The sequence below is a fragment of the Lycium ferocissimum genome, chromosome 8, assembly GCF_029784015.1.
Source record: "Lycium ferocissimum isolate CSIRO_LF1 chromosome 8, AGI_CSIRO_Lferr_CH_V1, whole genome shotgun sequence".
Taxonomy (NCBI): domain Eukaryota; kingdom Viridiplantae; phylum Streptophyta; class Magnoliopsida; order Solanales; family Solanaceae; genus Lycium; species Lycium ferocissimum.
Window position 1 is genome coordinate 28,858,016 of NC_081349.1, and position 12,589 is coordinate 28,870,604.

A 12,589-nucleotide genomic window follows, 5' to 3' on the forward strand; every position below is an offset into this window, starting at 1 on the left:
GCGATGTACCCGCGCCGCACGCTAACGACAAAAACCCCCTACTCGAATAATTATCCGAGTATGGTCGTGCGCTGCATGTGCGTCGCGCGACCATCGCATAACAGGGTCAGTTTCGGGTCAAAAGCCGGGTTTACGCGTTTTAAGCTATATTTAGGACACGGGGTTTATTTCCCCCAGCCTCCCCATTCACGAAAATTCTCTCCAAACTCATCGAGAACAAGTCCCAAACCTCAAGATATTCCAAGATAAGTTTTTATCATGATTCTAGGTTGAATTCAAGTCCCTAATCCCTTTCTAATACACATCCTTGTAATCTAAACAAGAAATCACCATTCCCAAAACTAGGGTTTTCAAGAAAACCATCTCAAGGTTCAAGAATTCAAGATTTTGAAAATCTTCTTCAAAGCTCAAGTCTTTAATTCAAGTTTTGGAGCGACTAAGGTATGTAGAGTTACTATCTACGTGTGGGAACATCATTGTTTCTTTCCCACGCCTCATAATCCATGAATTATGATTCTCTACTAAAACTAGGGTTTCTATACTATGCTCATGATAACCCTAGGTCCATGCCCATTATTATATTATGTATGAATTGTTATAATTCCATCATTGAATTCTTAATATTTCTTTATGATTATTGAGAATCCGTCCGTAATCCATGAAAACCCATATCTTGTATTCCATGGGTTCTTCATATGTATGTTTTTAAATAAAAATGCTTATTTCATGTTTTAATATCCTACATGTCTACAAGTTTTCATGTAATTGTATTTTATAACTATGTTCATACCATGACTCAAGATACGTACGTTAAATACAAGTTATTTCATGAAACCATGTTTACAAGTTATTTCATGAAATCATGTTTACAAGTTATTTCGTGAAATCATGATTACAAGATAAGTACAAGTTAATTCACGAAAATCATGGGCTTCTTATCCAGCTATATTATGTTCATGTTTTTGGGAGTTGCATGAATTACCGAGAAGGCTCAGATAGCCTGAAACTACGTAGCTACCGTAGGACAAGGATCGCTCGCCCGATTGGGACGATACCTTAATTTTACACTGAATGGATCCATCAGGCACGATACCATCTTATACCCTGGCAAGGTATGAGGGCTCTGCTGGTCGCGGCGAGGACCAGACTCCACGTACCCACGTGGTGATATCACATGGTCGATTTATGAAATGCTCTCCCTACTTATCACGTTTTACGTATGCTATATATATATATGTATATATGTATTCATGCTCATGCTCATGTTCATGTCCAGGTTTTCAGTTTCAGTTCTTATCATGTTATTCCATGTCCCATGTTATTTCTTTCAGTTGCTTTATATACCGGTATACATTCAATGTGCCGACGTCCTTTATTGCCGGGGCCTCGCATTTCGCGACGCAGGTACGGATTGTGACGACGCCTTTGCTCGGCTTGGATCCGCACGTACCGAGCCATTGGTGAGCCCCATCTCATTCGGGGTTTAGACATTGTCATTCTTTAATTAGTACGCATCTAAAGGTATGCTTTGGGGCCTTGTCCCGACGCAAGTATGTTTTCCGGTCGGATTCACGATTAGAGGTTTCATAGACTAGTCAGCTTAGTTATGTTAGACATGCAAGGTGTTTAGTCATCTTTGGCTCAACTTATGTTATTTCTGCATTTGTGATTTAAACAAGTATTTCATTAAATTAATATGACATCTCATGTTTTATAAAAGCTCATCACGTTCATGCTATATTTCCGCTCATGTATGCCTCATGATGATTCAGCAAGCCATGTGGTTCGCTCGGTCACATGTAGTATGGCACCGAGTGCCGTGTTTCGCCCAGGCCATGGTTCGGGGCGTGACAGAGATATATAGAATTCATACTTTTTTCGTACACTAAATTTGTGCAATTCTAAGTCTTGAGCGAGATAAACACATTTCATATCATTCTCATACATAAAATTTTGAGCATAATGTTTAAGCCTTGATCGAGATATACATAATTCATACTTTTTTCATACACAAAATTTGTGCAAATTTTTTAAGCCTTGAGCAAGATTGTTATATCCCGCATTTTGTGCGATCGGATAATTCAAGACAATAGCGGGAAGACAACAAGCTAGGCCATACTTTTATTTTGCTAAGCGTATGAATGGCTTATGAAGCATTTAGAAGCGGAATTAGTAAGAAAGGTCAAGGGCATAAAGGAAAATTCGCAATATGCCTCGTGGAATTATGGAGGAAGACGAAGGGTAAATTTGGAATTGGGAAAAATAATTTTTCATGAATCGTATGACAAAAAAAGAGAAGTGGGCTAAGGTTTGGGCCATGTTGGCCGTCCACCTTACTTGATGGGCCAAGCCCATGTTGGATTAAAATCCATGGGATTAAAAGAAGACTAAGTCTTCTAAATAATCCCATAATCTTCTAGACATTTCAAGAGAAATTAAAGAGCAAGAAAGAAGGAGAAACCTCTCCCGAAGGCCATTGCCCTTTGAAAAAAAAACCGAAAAAAAAAAGAAAAGAAAAGAAGAGTTTCAACTTGTTTCTCTAGCCAAACAATTCCTTGATGGGTTCTTAACATAGTGAAGAGTTCTTTGGAGCAAGGGAAGCACAAATCTTGACAAGTTTGCAATTGTAGCCAAGTGAAGATTCAAAGTAAAGAGGTAAGATTTGAACTTTTTCTTGTATATTATGAATGCTTAAGTGTGTTGTGGAGTATAAAGATGGATGAAATTCATGTGCTATGGAGGTGTGTGTGTGGCGTGTCTTGCATGGCCAAGCGTGAGTGTGTGTGTTGTATGTTGTGTTGCGTGGAAGATTGAGTTAATTCCATGTTGTGTATTGGTATGTTGTAGTGTACAAAAAATGGATGGAATTCATGGAGAATATGAATATAGGGGTGTGGTAGTGCATGTATGTGTGTGTGTGGAAATCATATGCTAATTATTTTATTTAGTGGTTGGTTGTTATTGTTGTGAATGTTATGTTAATAATGGAAATTGAATGATTTTGGAGAGGATGTAGTTGTGTATGCTTGATGTTGGCCGTGTAGTGGTGGTGTGGTGTGGAAGAAAATGAGTCAATTTTATTTCATGTTTTGGTTGTTGTTGTGTTGTGGATTCTATATTGCCCCGGCCAAAAGTTTAATAATCTTGGAAATGGTCGAGGTTGGAGACTTGTGGTTGAAGTTTATGTAAATGCAATATTATGTTCTTACTTGTATGGAAGACAATGATATTAGTGTGGTGATGTTGAAACATATATTATAAGGTTGCTATTGTTTTTATTGGAGTTGGAAGGTTTTGAAAGAAGTAGTAAATTGATTGAGTTGTTATAACATATCTTGGATTGAAATTGGAAGTTGTTAGTATGGTTGTGATATTATGATTGATAGTTTGGCCGGGTTGAATTCCCGGATTATTGTTGATGAGAATTGGCTAAGATGATTTTTGGGAATGATGTATTTACGGGGGAAGTGCTGCCGAAGTTTCGGTAGCCAAGTGTCATTTTAAGAATTCAATTCTAAATGTACTAATCAATGTTTGGTAAATATGACCAAATTGTAGATTTTGGCGGATTTGCAACCTGAATTTGGAGTAGCATAAGAAGCGAAAAAGGTATGTAAGGTTTCACCTTTCTTTCTTGGCATGTCTTAGATGTAATAGGCTTGGACACGGGCCTCGGGGACATTTCTATTCCTTGAATCCGCACCTAAAGTTTCCCCCGTTTCTTTTAGTAGAATTGAATTAGAAATGGTGCGAAATGTTGGAAAAACTTCCTAAACATCTAGAACTTGCGCGAATAGGACCCGATTACCTTAAGACCCTCACCGCATGACGTCATGAATTGTAATGTACGTAAATTTGGTACGCCGCCTCATTTGCCCCGAGGTGGGCCCATCGTTCCCGGATTTTCCTTGTTGTCCCATTTGGCTTATTTTCATCCTATGGTTAAGGAAAGCTTTTGGGTATTATTCCGACTACTAAATAATAGTTGTTTTAACAAATCCATTGATTTCAAAGCATGATTCTTCTCCTCCGATAGCTAGTAAATGTTTTCCAAAATGCCCGTATTTTCCCAGAACAAAGGTTTATGGCAAAGTAAGTTTTACAACGATGACGATGAACATGTTCTACAAATGACATGGATGATGTCAAGGAAGAAAATGTTTACATGATGAATATGACCATGATGATTCTATGATTAAAGGTTCCAAGTTCATGGTTTCAGTGTCGATATGAGAACGTTAAGCTATTTCTTGAATTCTCAACTCTATTCGTGAATAATGACTATTTTTAAAGATTCCAAGTATATGAAACAATGCCTTATGATCTTGTTCCATGTTTTCTCATGATGTTACTTTCCATTGATAATCTCGCCTTACTACTAGTTCCTTCAAGGTGGGACAAAGCGCCCATGGTCATTCCATAATATGATCGGAGGTTACCGACCTTACGTCACTCCGGTGGATGCATGACTTTTCTTGGGCTCCCCTGCACGCTTTATATATATATATATATATATATATATATATATATATAAATATGTATATGTACATGGGGTGGGGGAAGGGATACATAGGAAATGGGAAGGGAACCGTGTTTCATTGCCACCGGTCGGTGGCTTATCATCCCGGACGCGGGGATGCCCGGACGCGGGATCTATGGGCGAGCCGGAGTATTTCGGCGCAATGTGGGCGGCCGACGTTCGGTGCTATGATACTATGATATACTATGATATGCTATGATACTTATGATACACTTATGATATCTATGATATAACATGATATGACATAAATTCTAATTCCCGTGTCTATGAAAAGAAATGTTCTTTTTTCTAAAAAGGAAAAACAAGCATGCATGGTATCCGAGCCGAAAGAGGTGTTCTTATGCACGAGTTTACTTCCTGTCGCAATATTCATGACCCCATGATATTGTCATTCATAATCTATGCTCTGTTTATGTTATCTTCCATATCTTACATACTCGGACACTATTCGTACCGACGTCCCTTCGTGGACGTTGCGTTTCATGCCGCGCGAGGCCGGCGGGTAAGCCGGTTGATCCCGAGGAGTTCCCTCGGCATTTTTGGCGGCGCTCCGGGTTGTTTCGGAGGCTGGAGCCTCGGGTACTACTTTTGTGTGTATATATTCGGGCACGGCGGTACTCGGCCCTCCCTATGTATATGTGTACTATGTTTAGAGGCTCGTAGGCGTATATGTACGTAGATATTTTGTACTCCCGGGTTGTCTCCGTCGTTTGTATAGTTTGATCGCAAATCTTATTAGTCTATGTTTATAATCGTGTTATTAATGTTAATGTTAATGCTAAGCATGAAAAAAAAATATGGTGATGTTCATACGGCCCACTTAGTGATAAGAATACGACACGAGGTAAGAGGTGCTCGGTACAAGTATCGGGTACCCGTCGCGGCCCTAGTTGGGTCGTGACAAAGATATACATATTTCATAAAAAATTTAAGCGATTATTTTAAGTCTTGAATGTTGTATTAAAGTTGTGCAGTTGTATTAATTTTAGAGAAATCTAACATGAACTTTATACACAAAAATGTTAGCGAGATTCTAAGCCTTGAGCGAGATATAAATTTCATACCGTTTTCATACAAATAATTTTGAGTGATTTTTTAAGCCTTGAACGAGATATACACATTTCATGCAGTTTTCATACCGTTTTCATGCACTAAATTTTGAGCGAACTTTTTAAGCCTTGAGTGAGATATACACATTTCATACAACTTTCATACATAAATTTTTGAGCCAAAAAAATAAAAATTAAAAAAATATTTTTAAAAAATAATAAAAAATATTTTTTTAAAAAATTTAAAAAAAATAAAAATAAATAAACAAAGGTATGTTTGTTATAGGGTTTGTAACGTTATGTTTTGTAAATAGAAAACTATCGTCACACAAGCGTAAATATTTCTGCTTAATATGTATATATACATAATTTACCCTAGTTTTTAAATGAGAAGTGGATACTTAGGGTGGGCACAATTTGGGCCAATCCGAAATTCAAATCAAAATCTGAACTTTCTAAATATTTAGTTTGAATTATGGATTGGACTTTGGATTTTATTTTTAAAATATATGAATTTCGGATTGGATATGGATTTAGTACTATCCGAAAATTCGAAATTTTTCTATCTTATATGTTGCCCTACCTATATCATATGTGGCCAATACTAATAAGTTTTAATTCTAAAGGTCCAATAGAGTAGTACCTAAGGCCTACCCATTAAAATATTAAGTCCAATTTGGATAACAATCTTGTAATACCTTGCACTGCCTAGAATGTTTTATGCAACAGGAGTAAGGTGATCGAACTAGCCAAGTTATTCAAGAAAATTTGTTTTCTTTCCCTTGTTCTTACTATTACAGAGAAATTAACATTTAGATTTTCCTCTGTGGAACTCACACAGTCATATATGAATTTCGTTCCAAATAAGCTTCCCTTAAAGCTCAAGAGTCAAATTCGAAAATCCGAAATATTCAAACCGATTAATCCCAAACCGAACTTAAAAAATCCAATCCAATCCGAACTTATTTGAATTTGATTTGGATTCTAATTTCTTCAATCCGAATACCGAAAATTCAAAATCGAAAAAAATTCATATCCAATCCGATGGCCCGAATTCGGGGTGGTCTTTAATTTTTGCCCCTCAAATTCTTGATCTTTAATTTTTAGCGTCGCGTAGAAAATCTGCGGTTCTGGGTTCGAATCCGGCTCCGGCATAAAAATAAAAAATAGTTACGCAAAGCAAGGCTAGGGGAAAGTTATGCTGGATCCGGCATAAGCGCCTTAAGGCATAACTAAACTTTATGCCGGATCTGACATAAAGTTTATGCCTTAAGGCAAAATATGCCGGATCCGGTATAGGTTGTCTTAGGCTAACTTAAGTTATGCCGGATCCGGCATAGATTGACTTAGAAGGGGCGACTTTTAGCTATGGCTTAAGGCAAGCTCTACCGGTACCGACATACTTTTAGTTATGCCTTAAGGCAACCTATGCCACATAAGGCAAACTTTTCCCAAAGTCATGCCTTGCGAAATTATTTTATTTTTGATTGAGTGGGGTTCAAACCTAGAACCTCAAGGTATTTTCGGCTACATGTTTAAGCGAAGGGCAAAATTAAAGACCACCAATTTGAGGGGCAGAAATTAAAGACCAGTGCTTTTGAAGGGCATTCCGCACAAAAAAAAAATGATTTAACAGTACTACCTCCGTCTTATGTTAGTTTTCCATATTATTAAAAATATTTGTCCCAAAATATTTGTCAATTTACAAAATTTAAAATAGAATTAATTAATTTTTTCCTATTTTGTTCTTAACATTAATTGCTATTGAAAGCAATTAATATTGATTAAAATGTTATTTATTAGAGAGAATGTGATAAAAATGCATTTTTGTTTATGATCTCTTAAGAGTCGTGTAAAGAGAAAAGTGGACAAGTAATATGGGACGAAGGCAGTAGGTATATAAGGATACATAATTACTACATATCAAGAACCAAATACGTGCAATATACTCCCTCTATCTCAATTTATGGCACCCTTTGATTGAGTAAAGTTTAAGAAATAAGAGAATACTTTGTTATGTTTACCAAATAGATCTTACTTTAGAGCCAGTACTAGAAAATCACTATTTTCCTACTGAAAAATGTTCAGCGACTATTGCCACTGAATGTCGGTAGGAAAAACCTAAATAGTAGTGTGAACACATGAAAAAATTAGTAAGTTTTCCAGTGTTTTAATGGGGTCTGTTTTCCACCATGCGTTTTCTCAGTGATTTCCGAGCTGGTTCAGTGAGAATGAGATGGAAAAATTATATTTTATAGTAAAAAATTTCCACTAAATATCGGATGGAAAACTTTTTATTTCTAGTAGTAAGCATACTTTTGTTGACTTTTCTTAATTATAAGTACAACTTATAAATTAAAAGGGAGCTCCAACAAGGATAAAATAGAAATGATATTATTAAACAGTTATCAAATAAAAAAAAAAAAATATTCATTTTGAGACGACCTAAAAAAAATGATGTGACATGAGTTGGACTATGGAAGTATTAAGGATAAAGTAACAGAATCCATAGTCTCGAATATCTTTAAAAAAAAAACATAATTGCCATCTCCGTGTGCCCCTAAACCAAAATGACGATGAAAAAGTATTGGTTTCACTGCAATTTCTACAAATAATTTCTACTACATCTACTATCTACTATTACGTAAGTGGGCATGAGCACACACCTCTGGGTCAACACGCTTGCCGACCAGAGGGTAATTGTGAAATTTCATGAAAATTGTGCTTATCTGTGATGTACATAGCAGGAGTGAAAGTTCTACCGTTACAAGAGTTAACACGAAACCCATCTGTTTTCCAAGCTGCGTCCCTCTTCAGTACTTTTAGAACCTTTTTCCTGGCAGCTTTTTGCCCATGGTTCTTGATGTTATTTCATTATTTGGGTTCGGGCTCTTTAGTAAATATTACCAAGTTTGAGGGCTTTTACTTGTTTAAAATCGTCATTTGATGTCAGTGGCACTGCTGATCAATGCATTATACAATCAAACCTCTCTATAACAGCATCGTTAGGTTCAAATTTTTTTAGCTGTTATAAAAAATTATTGTTATACACCTATAACAGCATTTGCCATTTAAATAATATTTAGCTATTATAGGAAAAAAAAGATGCATCAAATCTATTTTTTTAATGGTGTAAAAAAATAACAAATTATTTAAATTTTAACCTCAAGGATATGAATGCTTTACTAATTTTAATATAACGCTTGAATTTACGAAGATTTGCATTTAAACTTTCAGCAAACGGACATCCAATTGCGGAATCTAAGAGGTAAATTGTTGAATCTTCTAACCCTGTCCAAGTAACAATAGATTGAGGTTCTACATCAACACTTTCATTGTCGCCTTCGACTTTCATATTCTCTTGTTCTTCCACTCCAATGACATGAGCAATAATCTCTTCATCAGTGAAAGCTTCAATGATAGGAAGTGTTGCATCAAACTCCACATATTTATTCGTATGTAATATTTTGTCATAAATATACTATATTAATGTATCAAATTCAATACTTGGTCAAAGTCTATACTCTTTATTATTGCTAATCATAGATATTCAATTTTTTTATAAAGATGGTTAATAATTACATTACCAAAAAAGCAGATAGCTGTTATATGGGGGTTGATCTTACAAAGAGCGTACTGTTATAAAGTTAGTTGTTGCTATTATAGATAAAATGCTATTATAGAGAAGTAAAATATAATATAAAAAATCGGTTTCGAAAAATCTGAATTGTTATAGAAAAATACTGCTATACGCGGATGCCGTTATATAGAGGTCCGACTTTAATTAAATTTGCTAATTAAATTTGCCACTGCTTTATCCATTTATTGCTTCACCTGTTCTCATGTATTTTCGTAAATCTATGCAACTTTGAGGAAAGAATTTTCACTCTGAAAAAGGTGTAAAAGCTAGACCGTAAGAATTCAGGCATCCTTCAGCTGCTTAGCGTGAAGCCTTTTAAGAAGTTAACAAACCTATTGGTTCTTTCTTAACGAAGTTTGTGGTTTTTTGTAATTGTTATTTAAGTATACTTTCTTTTTGTGAATTAGATTTGTCACGGTGAGACATCCAATACATATAAAGTGGGCCCCGCATAATTTTTTTCTTCAATAATTTTTTCATTCACTCGCCTATTTTTCTTTATTTTTGCCACATCAGCCCTTAAGGTGGTATTTAATTATGATAAAAGTTGTATAAGGGATATTTAAAACGCTCATAAAGTTTAAATGCTAAAGTCAGTTTTGCGTGCAAGTTTAGGGATCAATTTATGCCTTTTCTCTTTCAGAAAATTTGTGCTTTGTCGTGTTGTACAACATCAACCGAAAATTGCACTTTTAGCTTGAATTGACTATAAACCCTGAGTACTAGAATCTTGGGTCCCCTTTACAGCTATAGTTGCCCTTGCTTTTTGGATTGTTTCATTATTTGTCCATATACTTTTCAGTCAATATGGGCAACTTTGAGTGCTTTGTAAATTTATGAAAAAAGGATCCTCTGCCACATTTCTACTATATAGAAACATGAGTTTCTATATAGGATCGTCGTCCACCCTAGAGACTCACTTATAATTTAATAAAAATAAATAAATTAAGGATCTATTCTTTTATAATAGTAAAAATTAAAAAAAAAAATTAAAGTGGGGTTCACGTGAAGAATTAGGAGACAATTGCAAAAAAAAAAAAATAAGATGGGCTCCACGTGAAGAAGTACGAGACAATTGCAACAAAAAAAAAGGATATTTAAATAATGATAATAAGTTCAGAAAATGGTAAAGGTACGCTTAGAGAAAATTTAAAGAAGAGAAATTCAAAAAAAAAAAATAACGATTTAAATTGAACACAAAAACAGCTAAAGAAATCATAAAACCAAAACATTTACGTCTCACACAAATAATTAAGAATAGCATCAAGAAGACAAAATATAAACGGTCTTCTATAATAGTAAATTATAAAATAAAAAAATTAAGGTGGGGCCCGCTCTTCTATGATAGTAGAAATTAAAAAAAAAATGAATTAGGTGGAGCCCATTCTTTTATAGTAGTAGAGATAAAAAAAAAAATTGGATCCATGGGATCAATTAGAGACAATTAGAAAAAAAAAAAAAAAAAAAAAAAGGTGGGGCACCCGTGAAGATGTAGAAGACAATTGCACAAAAAAAATAAGGTGGGGTCCACGTGAAGAAGTGGGAGAAAATTAAGGTAGGGTCCACCTGAAGAATTAGGAGACAATTGCCAAAAAAAAAAGTTGGGGCCCACGTGAAGATATAGAAGACAATTGACCAAAAAAAAAAATTAAGGTGAGGTCCACGTGAAGAAGTAGGAGAAAATTGCAACAAAAAAAAAAATTAGGACATTTAAATAGTGACAATAAGTTCAGAAAATGGTAAAGATACGCTTAGAGAAAATTTAAATAAGAGAAATTCAGGAAAAAAAATAACTATTTAAGTTGAACACATAAACCGCTAAAGAAGTCATAAAATCAAAAGATTTAAAACTTATACCTTTGGGTATAAGTTTAGACACATACGTACTGCACAAATAATGAGGAATAACATCAAGAAGGCGAAATATAAACGGTCAAGAAACGTCTACACATATTTTCTTAAAATGATGACGTTGGTCTATACTTAAAAATTTAAGACTATAGCAGATGCTGACACATGAAAGAGCTTTTCGGTATTGTTGAGTAGAAAGATATGATGGCATGAAACTCGGTAGGAGAAGGTGTGTTTCAAATCTTGTGTATTTCAAATCTTTCAATTGGAGAACCAAACCAGAAAAGTCATATATGGGAGAAGCGGACTAAATAAAATAATTTATTGATATTTTCAGTTAATTGAATTATAATACTTTTTATAATGAAAATTTCATAATTATATTACTAAAAGGTACTCTCTCTGTCCTAATTTATGTGACATAGTTTGACTAGACACGAAGTTTAAAAAAGAAAGCAAAGATATTTGAAACTTGTGGTCTAAAATAAGTTATAGATATTTGTGTGGATTTAAATCATTTCATTAAAAGTAAAACGGGAAGTTTCAAGTTAAATGATTTCTAAACATAAAAATATATCATTATTTTTTAGACAGACTAAAAATAAAATGTGGTACTATTTTTTATATTGGGCCCGTGCTAGCACGGGCTTTCATCATCTAGTAGTATTTTTTAACCATTATTTTTTGGAATAACTACATAACATAACAAACATATAGTGGGTATTGACATTTAGTAGCTATAGTTTAACTTAATTACTTTTCATAGCAAATATTTGTCTATTAATGACATTTAGTAACTATATATATATACATATATATATACACACACAAAGTAGAATACCCATCACACTATTCACTTCCAACCCAACTCCCCCATCTCCCTCTCCCCCACTGTTCTGCAGCCATTGCCGGAGAAGTCGTCGGAGCTTACTTCTCCTGCGAACCACAACAACAAAACCACAGCCATTCTTCTCACCACAGCAACAACACCAACCACAGCACCCATATCATATTCGGTCATGGAGATATCTTCAAAATCTTCCATGGTCCGCTCCACTTGCTATTAAATTTTCAATCTCTTCCTCGTCGCCTTCCACCGCTTCTATGTTTTGGTTGCGTCGCTCCGATCTAATCCAATCGCTAATGCACACTAGTACTTGCAAGCTAAATTTGGATAATGAGTGTATGGTCTCCAATTTGTTGTCTTCCTTGGCTAAATGCACTCTCCGAAGCCACGGTTGATATTTGAACCGTAAGGATATCTCGAGCCATTCTTGAAAGTATCGGATGACTTGCCTTGTATTTCCTCCACCATGCTAAGACGTCCAAATCATCTAGTTCCTTTATATCCATATTTGACTGCATCAAATAAAGGTGATATTCATCAAAGTTTGCATTACAAGAAGGAGTTGGATGTGAATGTAAAACTTTTAAATACGACAAACCCGACAAGCCCTTCTTGCTACTTTGAGAAGTAGTAGGGCGTGGAGCAACGGGTGTAGCCTTTTC

General features: G+C 35.1%; 1 protein-coding gene across 1 annotated transcript in view; it reads right to left on the minus strand.

Moving 5' to 3' along the window:
* LOC132066231 (uncharacterized) overlaps positions 1-12,086 on the minus strand; it is a 19,107-nt gene extending 7,021 nt beyond the window's left edge. The window contains exons 1-2 of the mRNA XM_059459581.1: positions 11,945-12,086; positions 8,803-9,000 (exon numbers count right to left, since the gene is read on the minus strand). Of these exons, the coding sequence (XP_059315564.1) occupies positions 8,803-9,000; positions 11,945-12,086 (340 nt within the window). The remainder of the gene's footprint in view (positions 1-8,802; positions 9,001-11,944) is intronic.
* Positions 12,087-12,589: the final 503 nt, after the last annotated feature.